The sequence below is a fragment of the Strongylocentrotus purpuratus genome, unplaced genomic scaffold, assembly GCF_000002235.5.
Source record: "Strongylocentrotus purpuratus isolate Spur 01 unplaced genomic scaffold, Spur_5.0 spur5_scaffold_18, whole genome shotgun sequence".
Classification (NCBI taxonomy): domain Eukaryota; kingdom Metazoa; phylum Echinodermata; class Echinoidea; order Camarodonta; family Strongylocentrotidae; genus Strongylocentrotus; species Strongylocentrotus purpuratus.
In genome coordinates this window covers 22,502,273-22,518,112 of record NW_022145603.1, presented here as the reverse complement: position 1 = coordinate 22,518,112, position 15,840 = coordinate 22,502,273, and the positions used below count along the sequence as shown (strand labels likewise).

The 15,840-nt window shown below is 36.5% G+C and overlaps 1 protein-coding gene across 2 annotated transcripts in view; it reads left to right on the top strand.

The window, feature by feature from the left end:
- LOC763248 (choline kinase alpha) overlaps window positions 1-11,401 on the top strand; it is a 33,853-nt gene extending 22,452 nt beyond the window's left edge. For both annotated transcript variants that reach the window (XM_030989482.1, XM_030989483.1), the window contains 6 exons: window positions 1,105-1,209; window positions 2,592-2,650; window positions 6,866-6,950; window positions 8,908-9,129; window positions 9,712-9,793; window positions 10,568-11,401. In XM_030989482.1, the coding sequence (XP_030845342.1) occupies window positions 1,105-1,209; window positions 2,592-2,650; window positions 6,866-6,950; window positions 8,908-9,129; window positions 9,712-9,793; window positions 10,568-10,723 (709 nt within the window). In that variant the 3' untranslated portion in view covers window positions 10,724-11,401. The remainder of the gene's footprint in view (window positions 1-1,104; window positions 1,210-2,591; window positions 2,651-6,865; window positions 6,951-8,907; window positions 9,130-9,711; window positions 9,794-10,567) is intronic.
- The last annotated feature ends 4,439 nt before the right edge of the window (window positions 11,402-15,840 follow it).

The window sequence follows — 15,840 nt, the reverse complement described above, 5'->3', positions numbered from 1 at the left end:
ATGCTAGATGATCAACATTTTCAGGTCGATTCCACACCGTTTCTTTCACAATGCCAACGCATGACCGGAACTCAACTTCATCTTTAAGCTTTGTTACTTTTATTGATTGGCTCTCTGCCTAGTTTTCGCCCGACTGAGTCCTTATAAAGCCACAGAGAATTGTTTACAGATCTGCGCCCCAGGTGTGCAACAGGCCTTGCGAGTGCTATCAATTAATTATTTAAAATCAAAATGGCCACCAATGCAAACCTGTCTACAACATCCACTATTTGTGTTTTTTGGTGCTCGCTATAGACAGGTTTGACTGTATTAAGGATGTTAGTGCCTGGTTGGGATTTGAACCTTCAACCCTTTGAAAGTCAAATGTCCAATACGCTCATATTGCTAAACCTCCTTTGTAAATTCGGGCCAATGAAATTTGTTACCTTAAAGGTACTGTGTCCCTTTTGCAGCCAACCTCAAATTCTGTAGAACTTTGCAGGAATTATGAATATGTAATGTATGTCCTATCTGTGAAATTTAAATGTTAACAGTGTCGTAATATTCAAATTATGCAAAGAAACCTATTCACCTGCTAGACTTCACTGTCAGACACTATGGCCCGAATTCACAAAGGAGGTTTGTCGACAAACCTTGGTTTTCGTACGTCGTATGACGCGTTTTTACACATTTTTTTACAAACCTCCTTTGTGAATTCGGGCCTATGAGTGACTGACTGGCTTTTTTCTTCTTTGGTAATAACATGTACATAACATGAGCTGTAAAGGGTACATGAGCATTTGTCTACATCAATAAACCACTTCTTGTGATGGCCAAAATTAAACTGATTGAATCTTTTCGCTGCATAAAACGTATGACCACTCAGTACAATGGTCTGAAAATCAAGACTATTACTTATCGGCTCTGTATAGCTCCTAAGTCAATTTGAAAACTAAAAGTCGTTATTTTTCCACTTGAAGACATTTTCAAGCCCCACCTTTTTTAGGGAAGTTCTAAATTAGTATTATCTTATAAATGCCATTGGAATTTAACCTTTTCATTTTTTTGGCCTGCAAATGGGACATAGTACCTTTAACAAAAATTGTTGATTTATTCTTATTTCAGATGGTTCAACAAGGCTCTTGGATTGACCTTCGAAGATGACAGTAACCAACAGTTCATGAAACAGATTATGGCCTTCGACCTTGATGAAGAGAGAATATTTATCAAGTGAGTCTTGAAATATATGTACATGTGAAACCGAGTCCTATAATATCGACAGATTTTTTAAAGGCCCACTGCACTACTTATAGCTACTTGCGCCCACTATATAGCAAACAATGCCTTAATCGGTGACCATTGGTCCCCCATGATCCTCTTTTTCTTATGTTAAGTGAGAGCCGATTTGATGAAATAACCATCTGTCAGTGACCTTGCAGGGTGGTATAATCCCTCCTGTAAACTAGTACAGATGGGCTTTAAAGGCATTGTTTAACAATGTTTCCAGTTTTACAAATCTGAGATACATGGCCCTACATGTTATCAGTGTGTTGTATGGTGTAATATTGAAGCCCTAAGAAATTGCGCTTCAAAATTGTCATGAAGTGCTTCAAAAAAGTAAAAAATCTTGGAGTGACTTATACCATACTCATTTTCCTCAATAGTCAGACTGAAGTGTTATAAAAACCATTGGGAAAACGTTTTTTGAAATTTATAATTCCAATCATGAATATCTTGATAATCAGACAGGCGATCGGCTTGTAAAAGTCATGGGATTCCTGACTGACCTAAAGGTTTATAATTATGATTGCAGCATGAGCTAAATCCAAGATTTGGTTTAGAATCTGAGGCAAAGATAACCCAGTCCCTTTAAACATGGAGAATCCCCACTTTGTGTATTTTAATAATCACTGCCAAAGTGATGGAGGTGCTTCATGAATACTTTTGTTTGCCCTCATGAAAAGAATACGTCCATCTGTGTATCATAGAATGTACTATAGGTGCATGAGTGAATAATGATTAAATAACTTTCATGAACACCTATCCAGCATCATTTCGATGAGTTTTACAAGGGCCTGTTTCATAAAACTTTTTATCTATAACAAATGCTTAATTTCTATGATAAATTTGCTCTCAGCCAATCAGATGCCTTGATTTCAGTAGCTTATTTATATATATAAATATATATAGCTTACCAGTATACTGTTATAACATTAGCTTGAAACTTGTTATTGAGGTTGTTCATACCGGCAGAAATAGCGCGCGCTATCTCGCACTATCTCTGCGGTTTGGAAGGTACAACGTTGTTTCGTTCCGCCCAACAGTGAGCCACGTCGAGCCAAAACGGCGTGCCACTGGAGCACCTCACGGGGGTTGTCCACGAGAGATAGCGCGGTCTAGCGCGCGCTAGAAAAGAGGGGGTGCTACGATAGACCGCGCTATCTCATTGCGGTGTGAACAGCCTCATTGATATCAAGGTTTATGAAACAGGTCCCAAATTTGTACAAATGACGTATATCCAAACTGGCTTTTGACATCAGGTGCTTACTTCAGTTTTTCTTGAATTTTAGTTTTTCTTGCTTATTCAGAAATTTATCTTTTTACATTTTCAGGAGACTGTTGTCACAGACGAAGAGTCCAGTTGTCTTTGGTCACAATGATTGCCAAGAAGGTATGACCTTTGACCTTTATACGTGAATAAAGATCTTTTTTGCGTAGAATGATTAAGAAGGTATTCTTATGTCATACTAGGAAAAAAATGTGTTAAAGATAAGCTGGAGTCCTGGTAATGATAGAAAATGAATTCTCACAGAATCCAACAAAACTTACACTGAATGTTCAAGATTACAAATAAATGACATGTGCCAAACTGATTTTGATGGAAAATGTATAGGGACTGAGTAATGAGCGTAGAAAGATAAGGAAATCAAGGTAAGTAGGCCAGACACCATGTGCTTAACACACACAGGTCCCTATGTGCAAATGAGAGTTATGGTTTTTATTGAAGATGATTACCAGCAAGAGGTGAGATTGTGTTTATTTTACTGGTTCAAACAAACAATGTACCGATAAACAATCTAAAATGAATTTTAGCCATGTTCTCTCGACATACAATGCCCAAACCAGAGCTCAAGATTAGCTTTGAAGGGAGTGTATCCCTTTTGCAGCCAACATTAAATTCTGTAGAACTTTGCATGAATTATAAATATGTCACGTGTGTCCTATCTGTGAAATTTCAACGTTAGCAGTGTCCTACTATTCAAATTATGCAAGGAAACCCGTTATCACACGGTTTCTTGCTGTGTGCTGCCTCAAGATCCCTGGAGCGAAGATAGAACAGGCTTTATGTAATGCTCTGCCTTTCCCCATACGGTAAAGTGATTATCTGACATTTGCATCGCCCGAAGACTCTCCGAAAGACGGAGAGACGAAGAGGGGATGTTCCTTGATTGACCTACGGTTTTGCTGTGCGCGAGACTTTTACACCCATTAATGGTTTTTCCACCAAGTCTGGTGTCGGCGAACTATGGCCTTCTGCACTCGGAAACTGATGACCCCCTTCCTTCAATACTGGACACATACTGATGGATGATGCCCATATTGTTGAGTTTGAAAATCACTTCTGGTCAAGAAAGGTGAAAGAATCCATTTGGATCCAAGTGACTCCTCCTGCGCTGAAAAGAGAGGTTTACGAACATATTCAAGTTTTATGTATACTCTTTTAAAGTTGTTCTTGACATAGAAACAAGTAATGAATGCGGACTGGATTCCAAGTATGGTAGTCCATTCATTAAAGGTAAAGACCAGTTATGGTCATGTGATTGCATTGTGAAAGAAACGTTGTGGAATCGATCAGAAAAGGTTGATCATCTAGCATATAAGTATTGGTGTGTACTGCAAGGTTCTGGAATCATCAAAAAGCACTGTACACACGTGCGCGATATCTATCAGGTCCAAATAGAGTTAATACTTACAAATATATCAATTAGTAGGCGGTTTCTCTGCAAAATTTGTATCATTACGTATTAGTCAAAACATATTCTTTCACATGATTGGTAATTAGAGCTTCCATTTCATTTTTTGAGAGGGGGGCGTTTCCAATACTGGTCTTTACCTTTAAGGGAATAACTCATCAGTAGGTTCCAAGGAAGGAAATTTCCATAAATTTGAATATGTTAATTAGTAAACCAGTCTATAGGGACTCTGTCTATTAAGTTAGTCATGAAATATCCAGCTTTATTAAAGGTAAAGACCAGTATTGGAAACGCCCCAATTTTAAAAAAATGAAATGGAAGCTCTCATTACCAATCATGTGAAAGAATATGTTTTGACTAATACATGACGAAAATTGCCGGGAAACCGCCTACTAATTCATATATTTGGTAAATTTGTTTCTCTCATGGTCTGTGAGAGATATAGGGTAGTCCCATATACATCTTTCTGTGTATAGTGCTTGTAACTTTACGAAGAAAAAATAATCAGAACGAATTGCCTCATAAGCGTAGCTCTAAGGCCTGGCATTCATTTACAAAATATGTGCAAATGCTGTATGTCTTAATGTTATGTGTTATAATTGTTAGTAATGAATTATAATTTTGTTAAACATACTGGCCCGTATTCTGAAGTCAGGTTTAACTTTAAACCTAGGTTTAAGTCTAGTCTAAGCCTCGCCTAACTCTCAGATTTAAACCTAGGTTTAATTTTGCGTTTCTGAAGTCGGGTTTAACTTAAACCTAGGTTTAAGCCTGGTCTAACTCTGTGGAAATTGTACACATATTTAAACCTGGGGTACACCTAGTTTAAGTCTGGCTTAAGTCAGGTCTAACTATTTGTTGGATATTCAGAGGAGAAGAAGACAACATTAAAAGACATTACGACGAATTATTGCAAATAATGAGACCGGAGAGAGCTCTTGTGGAAAGAAAAAAACCTTTCACAATCATGGCGACGATGATTTGTTTGTCATCGCTGTCTTTTTTTAAATACCAAACAAACAGCGATTTGCATTGACTCCAACATTGGAGAGACACACACATCGCTTGCGGATAAAAGTGGGCCTTGCGATTTTATGCCTTCGGCAAGTTTGAACATTAATTTGGATACTTCATTTGCTTATTGAATCTTTATGCTTAATATTTTCTAAGTCTTAAGATTTTATATTTTATATAATATTTTGTGATTTGTATAGTACGACAATCCTTGAAACTAAAAAGTTGCCAAAGTAAATCAACACGTATCACTTTGTTGCAGAGGAAAACAAATATAGTAGCCCCATACCTTTAGTTTGACGTTATGCTCACGTAGTTTTGAAACTGTGAGTGCAATACACATTTTCAAATTGCGTCCCAACGATGTAAACAAATGCGAGATAAAATAAAACTGTAGGCCTAAGGTTGGATTAGAATAATCTATATTTATAAGACAATCATGGATTAGTATAATTAAGAGCCGACGAGTGTATTAAGCCGGAACTCTAGACCTAGATCTAGTAGAGTTTTGGGTAGAATCTGCCCTAGATGATAGATCTAGTCTAGACTCTAGACCTAGACCGATTAGGCGCGCCTAGTCTATTTATATTATGATGTCAAAACATCGAGAACATCCTTAAGATGCCCCGAACGATGCACTAGAGGTCTAGATCTAACTTAGATCTAGATCTAGGCCTTAATAAGATTAAAATGACTGAAAGAGAAATGATCACAAATACCTTCTTGATGCAGAATAACTAGTCCAAAGTCAACATTGAAGCTCATATAATATGGTCGAATTTTAAGCGTTTTTTGTTAGGACAATGCAATATTTCTAAACCGTGTGTACTTGTACAAATGAATGCGCGCACGATCGATGATATGCGCGCACGGTGACCGAGAAGGGGATCATGATACCCGACATGTCGGTTCGAAAAAGGATTCCATTGTCCTAACAAAAAACTAAAAATCAAACAAATGAGCTTCAGCAATGTTGACTTTGGACTAGTTATTTTGCATCAAGAAGGTATTTTTGATCATTTTTAGTTTCTCTTTTAGTCATCTAAATCTTATTTAGAGCATTTTTATGTTGTTCTGGAAGTTTTGACTAATCTGCATGGGCATGCAGAAATTGTAGAATCCCGATTTTTGTATTATTTATTATTTGTAAAGCTCAATTCCACCTCGATTCAGACTTTTTCAGCAGTTTAACAATAAATCAAAGGGTAAAACAAAACAAAAAATCACGTCATAACGTTCAATGGTTGCTTCGAAAGAGATTTGTTTGTGTCGAATATTTTGAATTGAAATTATTAAATTTGCAGCACGAAATCCAGCTATAACAAAGCCTATAAAGGCCATATCAGCTACCCTTGAAGATGGATGAGCTGTACTGAGCATGTGCAGTAGAAGCAGACTACATCTCCATGGTAGTTAAACCTTGGCTTAACTTTAAACCTGGGTTTTAGACTTAAACCTGGGTTTAACTAAACCTGGCTTTCAGAAACTGAAATGATACTTAGACCTGAAGTCTGGCTTAGTTAAACCCGGGTTTAAAGTTAAACCTGGGTTTAACTAAACCTGACTTCAGAATACGGGCCACTCTGATCCTACATGTATGTATTATAGTTAACTCTCATTTCGCAAAAACTGGAACCCTGCCCACAAGCAGTTTGCCTATAAGGGTATCCCAACACTTTACATTGTGATTTTATTGCTGTATTTAACCTGTGTGTTTACATTGTTTTGAAATGGAAAATAAATGAATAAAATCAAATTGAATTGAAATGAATTGAAAAGAATTGAATTGAATTGAATAATAATTACTATACCCAAAAGAGGGACATGTTTGAATGTAATATCAACAGTATTCAAAAATGATTTTCATGTTTTTAATTCATTTTTTTTTTAAATCCTAGGAAACATCCTTCTCACCAGCGGGGAGAATACAGACGAGAAGAACCTCATCCTCATTGATTATGAGTATTCAAGCTATAATTTCAGGTGAGATTTATCACCATGTATTGTAGTGATGATATCTAGTTGTGGTAGCAAAAAGGATTTAAAAATAAAATGTATGTCCTAATGAGGCCCGAGTCATTATGCTTTAAAAGTGTAGCCCGATGGCTGGAAATTGGTCAGGCCCCAATGACCTAATACAAAATTTAATCACTCAAAGTGTGTTTCTTCTTATACTTACTTACTTACATACTGGCACAGTTCAGACCACCGAAATGTGAAGACAAAAAATAATAACAAAGAAATAAGAAAAACTTGATTAAAGCCAGGTACAAGTACCTAGAAAATCGACATGTAATTGCTGAGTGCAAGTAGCCAGGAATGCCTCGTTTGTTTTGCTAATTAATCTAATACTTTACCTTTTCTGTCACAAACATGTAATTTCCATTAGCAAATTTATCTGTATACATGAACTTTGGGATGCTAATAGAATTTTATTATTTTTGATCATCAACAGAACTTTGATAGTGATTTTTGGTCACATCTACATGATTCATTTAAACATGGAAAAGTATTTTCCATGTTTATGATTCATTGATAATATAGAAGATTTGAATTTAAAGGGAACCAAAACCTTTATACTAAGTTACTTTTATTGTAAAGTGTAAGATATTTGAATAAAATCAGTGAAAATTTGAACAAAATCGGGCAAGGTATAAGGAAGTTAAAGCTTTTTCAAATGACTAGTCACTAAAGGGCGATATTCAATTTGATGACATCATTTGTGGACAACTCTCCATGCCTTTTGTACATCAAATTTCACAATTCTTTCGTTTTCTTCGTATTTATTTGTGTTCTTGATCCGACTTCATAACAGATGAAGTAGAATATCATTTTGTATTCTATACCTTGCTTTCAGGGGAGTTGATTTTCTCAATCACAAGAAAGAAGGAAAAACATGAAATTTGATGTACAAAAAGCATGGAGAGTTGTCCACAAATGATGTCATCAAATTGAATATCGCCCTCTAGTTATTGGTCATTTAAAAAAGCTTTAACTTCCTTATTCCTTGCCCGATTTTGTTCAAATTTTCAATGATTTTATTCAAATATCTTAAACTTTACAATAAAGGTAACTTGGTATGAAGGTTTTGGTTCTCTTTAAAGATGAAGTTGAGTTCTGGTCATGCGATTGCATTGTGAAAGAAACGGTGTGGAACCGACCAGAAAAGGTTGATCATCTAGCATATAAGAATTTGTGTGTATTGCAAGGTTCTAGAATCATCAAAATGATAAGAAATGTGGCCAAGTCTTCGTAAAGTTACAAACACTTGCACAGAAAGATGTATATGGGACTACACAAAATGATAAGAAATGTGGCCAAGTCTTCGTAAAGTTACAAACACTTGCACAGAAAGATGTATATGGGACTACACAAACACGTGGCGTAAAAAGCCGGCCCCCGATTTTTATGATGTTACATGCATATTTAGAATACCTGTATGAAGGCATTTGAAGAGCCATGCTTTTCAGGGAACATGACTCAACTGATGTTCTTCCACACTTGCATAATAAGAATGAGTAATGCTCACAAATTATTTTTCACCTCTTCCCAGAACTCAACCTTCTCTTTAAATGAATAGACCAGTTCACGGTTAGCACATGTCCCAAATGATCCTGAATATCCACAGATCTTCAAAACATGAAGAGGTCTCACTTTGTACATTTTGAAATAATCACTCCTACAGCGATGGGGTGCTACATACAGTAAATAGCCTTTGTTTCCCCTTTTCAAAGAATACTTCCACCTGTGTATCATGGAGTGCCCTGCTTGTGCGTAAATGAATAATGATGACATAACTTTCATGAGCACGTATCCAGTATCTTGTCTCTGTGTAATTCACAATTTGGTCTGCAATGACCTTTTTCTGCTCATGCTCAGACTGCAACTATGAACTGGCTTATTGAATACACTATACATACTTCTCTCTTTGTATCTATAGAGAGTTTGATTTGGCCAATCACTTTGTTGAATGGTCCATGAATTATTGCATCAAGGACGCGCCCTACTTCTCCCTCAAGCCGGAGGACTTCCCCTCCAGAGAGCAGCAGCTGATATTCATCAGGGCGTACCTCGCAGCCAACCGAGAGATGGGCGTGTACCAGCCAGGTTGCCATGGGGACTCGGCAGACGAAGAAGAAGCTATTCTACGAGAAGTGAAAAGGTTGGTTTCTATGGGGATAAACTAAAATGGTAGCTGCGTGGTTTGAACACCTCGATGTGGATGCAAGGGTCGTGGGTTCAAAACCTGGTATAGCACTAATATGCTTCGGCAAGACATATATCAATATTTTCCACTCTCGACCTAAGTGTACTTGTTATGGGGTTCCTATAAAAATTTTCTAAAGTGACAAAAATAAGAATAAAGTGGTCAAGAAAGCAACTTCTGGTCAAGAATGGTGAAAGAGTCTATATGGATTAAGGGGATTAAGCCATTACTAAACAGGGACTCTGGGTACCAATTGTTATGTTATCATTATCCCCAACTGATGAAAGTTTCTGTAACATTGAAATAACATGTTGAAATATTTTTACCAGTTGAATATTTGATTAGCACCTAACGCCGTGATATATTTATTCTGTCAAACATAGAAATACACTGTGATAAATTTTTTCTTTCAAATATTGATAGAGTGCCTAATGCCCTCTTCTGTCATATATTCAAATAACACCTGTGATATATTCTTCTCCTGTCAAATATTATAATAACACCCAACAACTAATATTTCCTCTCTATCTTATCTAGGTTCTGTCCAGTCAGCCATTTTGTATGGGCTCTGTGGTCTATCGTTCAAGCTAAAATATCCCACACAACCTTTGGGTACATGGTGAGTCTTACTATCCCTTTTAAAGCCCCACTGCACTTCTTATAGCCATTTGCGCCCTCTATATGGCAAACAATGCCTAATCGGTGACCATTGGTTCCTCATGATCCCCTTTTTCTTATGTTAATTGAGAGCTGATTTGATGAGATAACCACCTGTCAGTGACCATGCAGGGAGGTCTAATCCCTCTTGGCCAAACTAGTGCAGTGGGTTTTTGAAGAAATATAATAGTGGTATTCTGAAAACTATGCAATCTCTTATTTTAGCAAGATGCCCTCGCTAATATTTGTGTTTGTTTTTGTTTAGTTTTTTCAAACGAAAGCCGGAATATAAAAACAATAGAGCAGTGTTAGTTTAAGCAAAATCTGATAACCCTATGATGTATCATTCAAGGTCCTCCTCAAATGATTTGCTCTGTACAGAAATATTCCATATATCTCCATTTTCTTAGTTATACAGAATGATCAGAATCATTTGAGATACTTACAGACATGCCAACCGTTCCGTTTCTAACGGAACTGATACATTTTTGAAGTTTACGTGGTTAGATGACCAAGTGTGCGCTTGTAAAAATGACACGTGGCTGGAATTTTCCTTAGGCAGTGGAGAATGTGCGTACATTGTGTGCAGGCAAGCCTGAATCCGATGACCAGGGTAATAATATATATCTGTAAAGTGCTTTGAGAGGGCCTGCAATCCTGAAAAGCGCTATATATAAGAACAAATTATTATCATTATTATTATGCGTCTTTAATTTGATTTTGATTTGATTGACAGGAATACGCCGTCGCGAGGTTCAAGGAGTATTTCCGGCACAAGGCCTTGATCCCGCTGGACATGCTCCCGTCGACCGCCGATCAGAGGAACCACGGAACCACCGACGAAAGTGCCTCGACCCAACCCATTGACCAGAGACGAGCCATCGTCACCTGAAATCTGCAATTAACCGCGGTGACAAATCAGACTCGGACAATGCAATGAAAACCATGATAATAATGATACAGTCAAACCTGTCTATAGCGACCACCCAAGGGAAACACAAAAAGTGGCCTTTGTAGACAGGTTCCTTTAGTACATGTTTCGATAAGAAACCATTTCCGAGGGAAACAACAGATGTGGTCTTTGTAGACAGGTGGTCACTAAAGCAGGTTTGACTGTACAATGCCATAATGACAGCCACGATGCTAAAGCGGGGATAGTCACTGTAGAGCGCCAAGAGTTTCAACTCTGACAGACATGAGCGCTCTCCAAAAACCTACTGTTATCATCGTTTATTATTATTTTATTGTTATGATGAAAATTGAAATTGTCCGACCTTTGTTAAGCTTTTAATGCCAATATTTGACAGACATGAGAGCTACACAAAAACCCACTGTTATTATTGTTATTACTATTATTATCATTATTATTGTTACAACGAAAATTGACATTGTCCGACCTTTGTTTAGCTTTTAATGCCAATATTTGACAGACATGAGAGCTACACAAAAACCTGCTGCTATTATTGTTATTACTATTATTATCATTATTATTGTTATGATGAAAATTGAAATTGTCCGACTTTTGTTTAGCATTTAATGCCAATATATGTAAGTTTTATACAAACGTGTAGTTTTTTAGAACACTGGTCTGTGAATCCGATTAACATTTTTTTTGTCGTAAATTGCATGCTCTATCCTGTGAGGAGAAGTCCATCCAGTCACTGTTTGACATCTGTGCACATACTCATGTCTGCTCCTTGGTAGAGAGCGGCAATGCACGTTAAATGCGCATGTTTACCATGTGTGTTGCATCACAATTGAGTAGTATGTTTTTTAGTGTAAAGGTGAAGGTTCAAAATAGGATAGTGTGATGTACAGTAAGTGAAGACCGCAAAAACGGAAGAGTGCAAGCTCCATGTTTTGAAAAGGCAGAAGGAGAGAGAGGGGGAAAGAGGTTGAGAGGGAGAAAAAGAGGTGAGGAAAATATAGAAGAAAGGTGGTCTAGACATGACAGGAAATTGTGCGACTAGTAAACCAGGAATTTTCACAGTAAGAAACTTCTAAACTGCATGAATTCAATCTTGTGTCGGTTGTGATTCTATATTGCCACGGCATTAACTTTGCAAATCCGAACCACTTGCAAAAGTTTTTAAAAAACTGTCTGGTTTCTATAGTAGAATTCTCTCAAACTTGATGGAAATTCCAATGATATCTTTCATCATGTATATGTCTGTTTTAACTTTTATACTATGAAAGCAAGTGCATTTGATTTATTTATTTTTTATTTATTTATTTATTTATTTTTTTTTTTTGGGGGGGGGGGGGGGAGATGGTTAATTTGGACAGTGAATGCACCAGTGACTTCTGCCATTCCATTTATATTATTATACATTATCTGTGAGAAATATGTAGGTACCAAACTAACTATTGAGCTGTAAACTTTGATTCTTGTTCAGGCGGCAACAGCTCCATGTCTAATTTCCAACAGTAACCAGGACCCCATTTCACAAAACTTGTCATCAGTGACAAATGACAGTCTTTGTTATAACCTACTGAAATCCTTGCCTCTGATTGGTCATCAGCAGATTTGTCACTGATTTTCGTTATTTGTCATTGAAAAAAGGCTTTGTGAAACGGTTCCCAGGACCCTGTTTCATAAAACTTGTTATCAATAACAAGTGCACAATTTCTACGACAAATTAGCTCTCAGCCAATTAGATGCTATGCTTTCAGTAGCTTGTAACAGTTATTGTAACTTGTTATTGATGAGAAGTTTTATGAAACGGGGCCCTGTTATCTGGTGATGGCACATTCAGCATGAGAAGCCATGCGTATTTGTCATGAACTTGCTCGTAACAAATCAGTATTAAACCATGCTATACTATAAACCATGGGGCGTTTCACAAAGATCTTAAGTTGGACTTAACAATTAGCATCTTTGAAAATATTTTGTAAAAGTTATTTCACAAGGCATAAAATGTTGATTCAATTCATTCATATTTTCTTTCATCACAAAGATTTCATGTTCTTGATGTGGAATTTATGAAAAGTCTAAAATACTTGAATTTTGCTTTTGAATATATTTTATAATGGCTCTCCATAATGTTTAAGTCCAACTTAGAGTTCAGTTCGACTTGGGATCTTTGTGAAACACCCCCTGTTAATGGTCAATGAGACTTTTTAAACCATCGATTGAATCTTGCTTGTACTTGTCTTGTTTCCAGCGTCCAGTGGAAAAGATGATACTATTGGACAAATGTGTATTCTCTAATTTTGCAGCTTTTAATTTCACATCAGTCAGCTGAATGAACTTTGCCATTGATCTAAAATTCTGTTGAAAATTGTTTAAGAATGTGTTTGTTGAGACTTAGACGGTTGTAGAAGGGGAGTAATTATATGTTTAAATCTACAAGTTAATGCAGTTCAGGCTTTCATCAGAAAGTTTTCTGTATTGTGTTTTCAAACAAGCATTTTCTTAGGCATCGAAAACGGGATACTTGCCCGGAAAATTTGTTTGTTTCATTGTTCATTTGTTTGATTGTTGGTAAATATAATTATTGTGTTTGAGCTCGAACTAAAGTAATCTGTGTGTAAATCAAATACCGGTAATTGATTTTGTTGAAAATTCTGTAACAGTAATGAAGGGACTTTTTAGGGATTTCATTAATGTTTCTTTTGGTTAGTAAGCTCTCGATACCAAAGTAATCTATGTGTAAAGCAAATAATTGATTTTGTTGAAAATTCTGTAACAGTAATGAAGAGACCTTATTAAGGATTCATGAATGTTTATGTCCGTTAGTAAGATCTCGTTGCCGTTGAGACACCCTTATGGGCTGTTTTTTGCTCATAGACAGCCAGTATTCACTACTCTAAATGTTCATTCTCTCAAAACTCATTCTTTGAAAGCCGAGTACAAAGTGGGGGGGGGGGAACCTTTTCTCATGCAGAGCCTTCGCTGAGGAATGCTCTCCCTCGAGGTATAGACATACCAGAGCATTCGAACCATTCAAATTAATTTAAAAAACATCTTGTTTCATTTGGCATACCGGTAATTGTTCCCTTCCTTTTTCATGTTCTCTTATTCATGATGTTCCTTGTGCAAGCGCTTTTATGTGATTTCATATTAACACAAGTGCGCCTTAAGCATTTAATTTCAAGTGGATTTGGTACCTTGCAAATCTTATACATGTATTATTACCGGGTATATATTTTTTGATATTATACTTAATGGTATTAAGTCTTTGATAATTATGTATTTTGAATAATGTTGGCATGAAAAGAAAATAGTAATTATAGTATAAAAATACGCACAAATTTTATATCTACACTGATTTGCCTCATGAAAGATAATTGGTTTAAAGTTGAGGTCCCCTGCTATTGGAGATCGCACATATTCTTGAATTTCCAGTAAAGATATACATGTACGTTAAAGGTACTATGTCCCATTTGCAAGCCAAAAAAATGAAAAAGTTAAATTCCACCTGCATTTGAAAGATAATACTAATTTAGAACTTCCCTAAAAAAGGTGGGGCTTGAAAATGTCTTCAAGTGAGAAAATAATGACTATTAGTTGTCAAATCGACTTTAGGGCTATAGAGCCCAAAAGTAATAGTCTTGATTTTCAGACAATTGTACCGAATGGTCATATGTTTTATGCTGCGCAAATATTCAATCAGTTTAATCTTGACCATCACAAGAAGTGGGTTATTGATGTAGACAAATGCTCATGTACCCTTTACAACTCTTTTCATGTATGTTATTGCCAAAGAAGTAAAAAAAGCCAGTCAGTCACTTAATAGTGTCTGACAGTGAAGTCTAGCAAGTAAACGGGTTTCCTTGCATAATTTGAATATGAGGACACTGCTAACGTTTAAATTTCACAGATAGGACATACATGACATATTCTTAATTCCTGCAAAGTTCTACAGAATTTGAGGTTGGCTGCAAAAGGGACATAGTACCTTTAATTGTATCCTGTATTACATTTTCTTGTTTATAATGACATAGGTTTCTTTGTCATCATGAATATATTACCAAACAAAACAGCATCTGTAGAGAAGTGATATGTTCATAATGTCATGCAATAGGTGTGTACGATTCATATATTTGGGGAGATTTGCAATTTTCAGCGGCTATGTTTTCTAATGATTTGTGTCTTGCATCACTTCGCATTTGATAAAAAAATAACATCATTATTAAACGCCTGAACTATCTGCCTCAATCTCTCGTAACATTCCCTTTTTTATGCTTTTCACCAATCTCCAACCATTGGTGTACACCATGAATTTGAATGCAAATCTTAACTGTTTTTTTGCCAAGCTATAACTTAATGAATATTCTTTCTACCATAATATAAAGTAAGATATTGAGTAAAAACAATTGTATGATATTTTGCCTTATTTTACATTGCTAGGACATTTGCTTCAGTATTAAACAATTACTCTAGTGAAAATTGCTATGGTCTTAATCTCGTCAAAGTATAGGATTAGGGTTGTAGTGGGGTTTTAAAGCGATGCTGAACTGATCAACTTCCCGCCCTAGCATACTGTCTATCGAACAGCGCCGTCTCATGGTCAACTAGCCAATATCAATACCTCATTTACACTTCGCAGACAGAGGACTTGATGCGAGAACCAACAGCGTAGCTAGGGAAGCAGCGAGTTACAGGACCATACTGCTACAGCTGACCTGAGATGGCGCTAGAGGCGATTTTGCGATAGCTCTTTTAGTACAGTATGGCTTTAAGTTGGGTTTAGTGTGGCTTTAAGTTGGGTTTAGCCATGTGTCAGGGGTTGAAGTTGGGAATTATGTTAGTGTAGAAAGTTACTACGGTGCAATTTTTGCTGGGGGATGTTTCACAAAGACTAAGATCGAATTTAAGTTGGACTCAACTATGGCAGGCTGTTCATGCCACTGTTTGCTATCACTATTTACTGGCATTGGTCTCTCGAGGGACCTAGAAATCATGTACAGAATTTACAATTTTCGATAATTCATCATTGATTGAAGGAAAAAATATCTAAAGATCATAATGGTGAGAGCAAACAGTGGCATGAGCGGCCTGCCATA